This window comes from Arachis ipaensis, chromosome B07 (genome assembly GCF_000816755.2).
Source record: "Arachis ipaensis cultivar K30076 chromosome B07, Araip1.1, whole genome shotgun sequence".
NCBI lineage: Eukaryota > Viridiplantae > Streptophyta > Magnoliopsida > Fabales > Fabaceae > Arachis > Arachis ipaensis.
Genome location: NC_029791.2, coordinates 13,652,268 through 13,660,086, shown reverse-complemented (window position 1 = coordinate 13,660,086; position 7,819 = coordinate 13,652,268). Strand labels below are relative to the sequence as shown.

Here is a 7,819-nt window from a genome sequence, read left to right as displayed (position 1 = left end):
ACATTAAGACATACTAGGGGTCTGTTAAATTATAAAATATAAGTTATATTCTTTTGTGCTTCCCAAATTGAATTGAATAGTAGTGATTTGAGCAAGTTCCCATGCCAGTTGATTGGAATTGAATAAAGTAAAATAACTTCCTTTTCCCAAACTTTGGTGAATAAAAATTAAATGGATTGAGAGAAAATTATACCTTCTGAGTTTATGACTGATAAGAACTATTTATTTTACATAATGTATTCATTATGGAATATTATGGAAAGTATTGTATCCCTGCTTATCTCATGCACAAAACCAAATTACTAAAAATGAAGCAGGCCTTGTTGAAAAAGATATCCTGCTGAGTATGTATTGAACCGAATCAAATGTAAATTCTATTCTTGCTGTTGTGACAACATTGAATTTCATTTTGCAGCTTCTTGATTCTTGCCTCAAGTCACCACTTCTTCCAGCTTACCTGGCTGCATCATTTGCTAAGAAAATGAGTAGGTTATTGCTTTCAATTCCTCCCTCAGGAGCATTGGTCATTACAGCTCTTATCCACAATATTTTGCGTAGACATCCATCAATTAATTGTTTGGTGCACCGGGTAAATATACCGTCTACTATATCTTCTGTTTTAATATCTACTTCTTTTGTGGCTTGTTTTTTAAATTTCACCATCATCATTGATGTTATCGAAGATCACATGAAAATAGGGGAGGTGGGGGAAGTGAGCAGTGATAACAAAATTAGTATGTTGAAATCATAGACTTTTGGCCTCATTTTGATTCAGGTGCAGTTTGTAATTCTCTCATGGAATTTCTTATGCATGAGCAGGAAGATCAAGTTGATGAAGGAAAATGCGATAAGGCAACAGATGAAGCAACTGCTGCAAACTCGGATGATGCAAAGGTCAGTGCCAGCCAAAAGTTAGGCATTGACCATTTCAACTACGGAGAACCTAACCCTAAGAAGTCAAATGCTATGAGTAAACTTGCTTTTTCATTCATCTTATTGTCCAATCTCTATATTTGGTCCATGGATAATGATCCTATTAGCTATATTTTCTGAGTTTGATTTACACATACTGTTCTAAATTTGGACACATATTCTGGAAGCATGCATATATACATGGACAAATATATTGTGGTGGCAGAGCTACTCCGTTTTTTCTTGTAGTCTTCTAGGATTGTTTTATTTGATGAAGCTATCTCTTGGAGCAGGAAGTTCTCTTTGGGAAGTTGATACTATTCTTCAGCACTACTGTCCTCCTGTCTCACGGCAAGTTTTTTTTATCTCAACTCTTTACTAGTAGTTTTACATGTTGCCCTTCACTCTATTTTTCATTATTATACTACTTCCTTTATTAATTTTGACTTGCTACTATAAACTTATATGCTTTTGTTTCTGCATTCAGGTTTGCTTTGTCTCTTGAGAATGATTTGACAGTCAGGGCCAAAACAAGTGAGGTTAACGTTGGTGATTTTAGTTCTGGTTCATATGCAACAATAATTGGAGCAGAGGTGTAATTAATACCTTCCGTCTTGTTCCTTTTCAATGATGCCATAAGCGAGGAAGTAACAAAATGTGTACATATTCATTGCCTTCTTCAGCTGACAACTTTGTTCATTGCAGATGTCGCGGAGGGTAAAGCAGGTTCCTCTTGCATTCTACAAATCAACTCCTTCCACTTTGTTTTCAGACGCGGATTTTGCTGGTTGGACTTTTGATTTCAAAGACACCTCCGAAATAATGCACGGCAGTGATGAGAATGCTGATAAAGATGATCAAAACTCTGGGAAACGGCAACGAGTAGTGTGACCAGGATTCATGTTTATCAACCACCAAGAGTGTCTACTGCTTGTGTTCTGTGAAGATGTGCTACCATACCTTCCTATATTTCCTATATTTTGTTAAGCAAAGGAGGAAAAATGGACCCTTAAGGAGTTTGGAGGGAGTGTTCCATGATTATTCATACTAACCAAAAAAGCGTGACTAAATATGTGATACTCTCCATTAATTTTTGTAGCTTAAGGTTGGGGGATTCGCTTAGCGTGTTCTTTATATATTTCTAGTAAATTGAAATTCAGTGTGAAAATTTTCATGTATCTACAAAGCAGCATAAGCACCATCAGTTTAGCAATTAGCATTGTTTCTGTTTTATTGTATTTGCCTTGGTTTTACATCAAGTTGAATCACTCGGAATCGTAAACATTAAGGGTTGCAGCTAATTAATTTTAGTTGCATAATAGAAACAAATCCCATAATGTTTCGCTCAACTTCCCTTACAGAATGTATCTGTCGTGGAAGCGGGAGCTTAATTAGTTATGTAATGTTTAGGTTTTGGATGTGCGGTATTGGTTGTTGACTCCTAGTAGGTACGGGTGAGTACGGGTAAGGTTGGTTTGGGTTTAAGGTGAAATTAGAATCGAACAAATTAGGGGTGAGTACGGGTAAGGTTGGTTTGGGTTTAAGGTGAAATTAGAATCGAACAAATTGAATTGTAATTGGTTCAGTTTGGTTTGGATTTATATTTTTTTGTATTCGAACTAAACCAAACCGATTAAACCGAAACAGAAATTTATAAAAAAAAATGAAATTTTTATCTTAAAAATTGTGTAAGTACAATAAACATGTAATATTAAAAGAAATAATTCAAACATGTTAAATACCAAATATATTAAAAATTAAACACATTAAAATTCAAACATATTAAACACTAAAGATATTAAAATTCAAACATATTAAGAGATATATATATATATTTTAAATTTTTATTTAATTAATATATGATCGGGTCTACAGATTGGTTCGGGTTTTATACTCCCAAAACCGTCATTCAAACCAATTATTAGAGAGAGTCATTGATTTGATTCGAGTTAAACTTAATTACCAATTAATTCCAGAACTAATTTAATTAGTTCGATTCGAATTCAGACGGATAATCGGGTACTCGCGACTCGTGCTCATCCATACTAGTAGGATGTAATTTATGTAGAGCACAAGTTAACGGCCAAGCAAAGCAAGGAAAAGGCACAACAATAAGACGGTGTCAAATATATTTTTGGGTAAAACTATACTTTAGCCAATAGCCATTAAGATATGTATTCTAGCATATTATTCTCCACAAATAAGGACACCAAAAAAATAGTCTTCGAGAAATAAAATAATAATGTTTTAGTCCTAAAAATAGTTAATCAAACTCTAATAGTTAAACATTATGCTGCATTTTTTTTTCACCAAACTTATTTGCTATAACAGTTTTCTCCAAACGTATCATTCTCACATGTACTGTTAGACGTCAAGAAGAAGCAAGACTTCAGTTTATTTTGAGTAAAAGTTGTTGCTTTATATTATGAAAATATGATCATGTATATCATCACTTCTAATCCTTTTTAAATAAAAATTAGAGTAAACATTTAAAATAGTACTCAATAAATTTTAGATCGGACATTCCATTTCTAATAAATTTTTATGTTAGTTAGATTAATCACTTTATTATTTTAAAAAGAGATTAATTTATCTTATAATAATATTTTTTGAGACTTAATTATCTCATAATAAATTTATTAAAAATTTGATTGAAAGACATAGACCAATCTATTCGACGAGAATATTCCACTGAAATTAATTTGAGTGTTTATGAATTACGATTAGTCAATTATAACTTTTGAATAGTCATTTTTCTCTCAAAGAGAATCCAAATTAAATTCAAAGTGAAATCATCCTTATATCTCTTTGGTATATCAGATTTATCATCTTTACAAGGGTATATAAGGGGAAGAGCAAAATTATAGATCCATTTTTTTTTTGTGTTGCATCAAAACGCAATCCTCGATGGGTTCAAGTTCTGTTCTTACAACGATGAACCATACAGAAATATAAATTAAGTTGGGTTAGTTTAGTGGTTAACTCACTAGTCCACTTAAGCAAGTGTCAAATGTTCGAATCCTATCTTGTGCATGCTGCAATCCATTGGTCAGCGACAAATCCTTAAATAGAGCTCAAATCCGTGGCGGATTAACCTTTGACCTGCCGAACTAGAAAATACCATGAAAAAAAATGCAAAAATATAGGCCTTAAGTTTGCATGGGAAATTGATTGTAGAAACATTATTCTTTATTCTTGATGTATGCTCAAGCAATGTATTGATGCATGAAACAACGATTGCTTCATGGTTTAAGCATCTAGTTTGTTTTCATTCCTTGCCCCCCTTAGCTGACATAAATATATGCTCTAGCTTTTCATTCCTTACCCTCTTAGCTGACATAAATATATTACTCTTCCTACTTGCGGTTGCAATAAGCTGACATAAATATATGCTCTAGCTTTCTTTGTTAGACATAAACATATAGTACAAACGAAGCTCCATTTTATTAACATGTGTTTTAAGAAAATGTTTTAAAACTATCATTAAAAGAAATAAAGTATATATACTTTTAAAATGTGCCGTTACATAAATTCTGTTATAGTTATATGAGAAACATACACATACATAATTAGGAGAATAGTGATATTTACACATAGTTATATAGTTATGATCTATTTGATGGTGGTTGATTATTTGTTTCTTTTATGGAATGGAAAAGTTTCTAATTTAACTTCTAGAGACAAAAAATTAATTATCTACCATAGTCATCTTTACACACAGGTAGTAGTGTTGGTGTAACACCCTACCATACTTAATCTTATGCTTAAATCATAAGACTGAGATAGTAAAGTATTACAATCTCTAATAATAATAATAATAATAATAATAATAATAATAATAATAATAATAATAGAGAAAAGGATACTTAACTAGGAGCCTTGAAAAATGGGTAAAACAAAATCGCAAAATAAAAAGCGCAACGCTCAGGAAAGGATTACTTGCGTGCTAAGAAACCTAATCGGAAAAAGATAAGGGTAAACCGAGATGTAAAGGAAAGTCAAGGAAACAGTATAACTAGCCCCTGACTCAGCCTACGAAGCTAAGGCTGGCCGGAGGATATATATATATATATATATCCCCAAAATACAACAAAATACCAAAGTAAACTCCTATCTCTCCCTCAACCTCTAAGAGGAGCAGCATACATAAGTTACTTGGAGAGTAAACTAAATACATATATACATATATACAAACAAAAAACCAAAATACACCCAAGGACTACTTTGCTTCCCAGGATCCAGACGCCTAGTGAGGAGCCTCTCGACCTGCATCTGAAAAACAATAATACAGTATGGAATGAGAACCGGAGGTTCTCAGCATGGTAAAAGTGTCACGCGTATAATAAATAAGGTCCTGAGAATGCCATAGGCAATCCTAGAACTCCGTTATTCAATTATCCAACTTAATCACTAAACAGAAGCTATAAACAGGGGTAGATATTCTAAATCTACCTAACTTACTCAATTTCAATCCTAATCTAACACCAAACCATTTCTCCTTTTCCTCCATCCCTCCATCATCCACAATGCAACAGAAACAAGCAACCAAACAAGTTCACGCACAAGTAATGAGCAGATAGTACAAATAGCAAGTATAACAGGTAGCAGGTGATGTATATCAATTAGGCAAACCCAGGAAATGCATAGCAGTCAAAACAAACAAATGCATATGATGCATGCCTGCCCTATGGCTGATGGGACCCATCTGTCGGTTATCAAGCCAACCCGACAAGTCCGAAAACCTTAGACTGTCCCCTGTCGCGCATCCCCAAGAGTCTATGCATAGAGTTCACATTCAATCATCATATAAATCACTTAATGGGGGCTATCCATACCCGGAAATTTATACGTGCCCGGTCACCCTTACGATATAGGGTCAACAGAGTATCGAGATTCAACCTAGAACACGTGGTGGCGAGCCATGGTTTTTACCCAGGAAAATTCGTATCTCAGATATCATTCTTCATAAGCCATTTAATATTCATAATCATTGTTCAGTCATTTATCAAGCCATGGCATCATTAATTCAATAACCACTTCCCTTTCACATAACTCATCACATTTACCTCTTTCTTCATTCCTAAGTTACCTTAAAATCCTAACTTCTGCTATTTACTAAGCTTACTAGTAGATTCTAGGATTAACCGGGCAAAAATAAGGGTTTTAGAGTTTAAAATTATGTTTAAAACTGAAAAACAAAGGTGCTGGAAAATAGGGCGTGTGCGTACGCACACACCTGTGCGTGCACACAGCTTAACAAGAAAGCAGAACGTGTGCGTACGCACGAATACGTGCGTGCGCACACATCCTTTAGTGTGCATGCGCGTCAGCTGTGCTAGCGCCACCAACAGAAGGCTCATCCTAGTGTGTGCGTGCGCACAAAAGCGTTCGTACGCACACTTTATGAAAAATGCTAGGTGTGCGTGCGCACAGAGGCGTGCGTACGCACAAGTTGAATTTTACCTTTGTTGGGTGCGTGCGCACAGACCTGTGCGTGGGCACACACCAGAAAATCTGGTTCTGCTGCAACATTTAAAATTTTAGTTTTTCGCACCAATTTCCAGCATCCATAACTTCCTCTACAATATTTGGTTTTCTGCAAACTTTATATCATTTTCAAGGTTTTCAAACCTTCTTTAATTGAAAATAAACTTCACCTTCATCCAAAATCTGTAGAGCAAGTTATGGGCGACTAAATTTCATAAAAATTCACTTTTTACCAAAATATATTAAACTCCATTTTTACCAAAACTCACGTTCCCTTTTTAAAAGTCCAGTCATATTCATGCTCAATATACCAATTTAAATGCCATTAGCAAAATCAACCCTTCATACACATTAATCCATCAACTTAACATAATAACTTGTCATTAACAATTACCAATCATAATTCATCAATATCAATATCAATATCAACACAACCCATTATAAGCAAGTCCAACAACATGGAGTTAATAACCTTATCATCCTAATTTATGTTCATCAACATTTATACCAACAATAACACAAAGCTACTCATTAAATGCCATTAACAAATTCAACCTATACTATGGTTCTTCTAACCTAAGTTTTCGCAACACCGTAAATATTAAACGTGTGAAACTTAAATCATACCTTGACCGATCACTTAATTCACCCAAGGCAGCCTCACAACGCATAATTACAGCCCCTTCAAGCTCAATCAAACAGCCCCAAAATAAGCCTTAGTCACCAACAAACCTTCAAATAATCCCAATTTAATTCCAATGCTTAAACACCCACTTAACCTACACCTAATACACATATATATGTTCCAATTCAGTTTTCTATTACCAAAAACAAGATTGAGCTAGGGTTGGGGTGTTCTTACCATACCCATATGCTCAATAGCTTGAGCCCACAAGTTTCGGAAGCTAACTTGAACCTAGAACACAAAAATTGGACAAGATTCACCATAGGTTTTTAAGTTTACCAAAGAAAGAGGGATAGAGATTTTGAACTTAATAGGAGACTTACCAGTAAAATTGTTTGGATAGAAAGGTAGAGCTCGATGCAATGAGCGCGTGGCCGTGAACGATGCGATGATCGGAACCCGGACAGAGGAGTTATGGTGGATCAAAAGGTTAGGGTTTGAGAGCTTCTCTCCCTTTCCTCCAATTCTGTTTTGGCGTTGCAGCAACTAATGAGGAAGAAGAAGGCTGCTGTTTCCTTTATATTATGGGTCCGATTGGACCCACGGGCCCGGTTTGGATCCCGATTCAACTGGTTCACTTTTTTTAGTCCGGTTTTGAGCCAAATTTTCGAAATTGATATCAAAATTTTCGTTTTGACGAGCTCTATCCTATTTTAATATTATTTTTTTATTTTTAGCTTTCCTAATTAAAATAGAATTTATTAACTAATTAATTACCAATTTTAGCGGGGTTTA

General features: G+C 34.6%; 1 protein-coding gene and 1 long non-coding RNA gene across 2 annotated transcripts in view; one reads left to right on the top strand and one right to left on the bottom strand.

Moving 5' to 3' along the window:
* The window catches only part of LOC107609305 (nucleolar complex protein 4 homolog), a 5,075-nt gene extending 2,944 nt beyond the window's left edge, over positions 1-2,131 (top strand). The window contains exons 10-14 of the mRNA XM_016311209.2: positions 416-589; positions 820-970; positions 1,206-1,263; positions 1,400-1,505; positions 1,618-2,131. Coding sequence (XP_016166695.1) covers positions 416-589; positions 820-970; positions 1,206-1,263; positions 1,400-1,505; positions 1,618-1,803 — 675 coding nt within the window. The 3' untranslated portion in view covers positions 1,804-2,131. The remainder of the gene's footprint in view (positions 1-415; positions 590-819; positions 971-1,205; positions 1,264-1,399; positions 1,506-1,617) is intronic.
* LOC110264868 lies at positions 2,055-3,254 on the bottom strand. Its single transcript, XR_002351158.1, has 2 exons — positions 2,959-3,254; positions 2,055-2,353 (listed from the first exon to the last, which is right to left on the bottom strand). It is a non-coding gene; the product is annotated as an uncharacterized LOC110264868 (long non-coding RNA).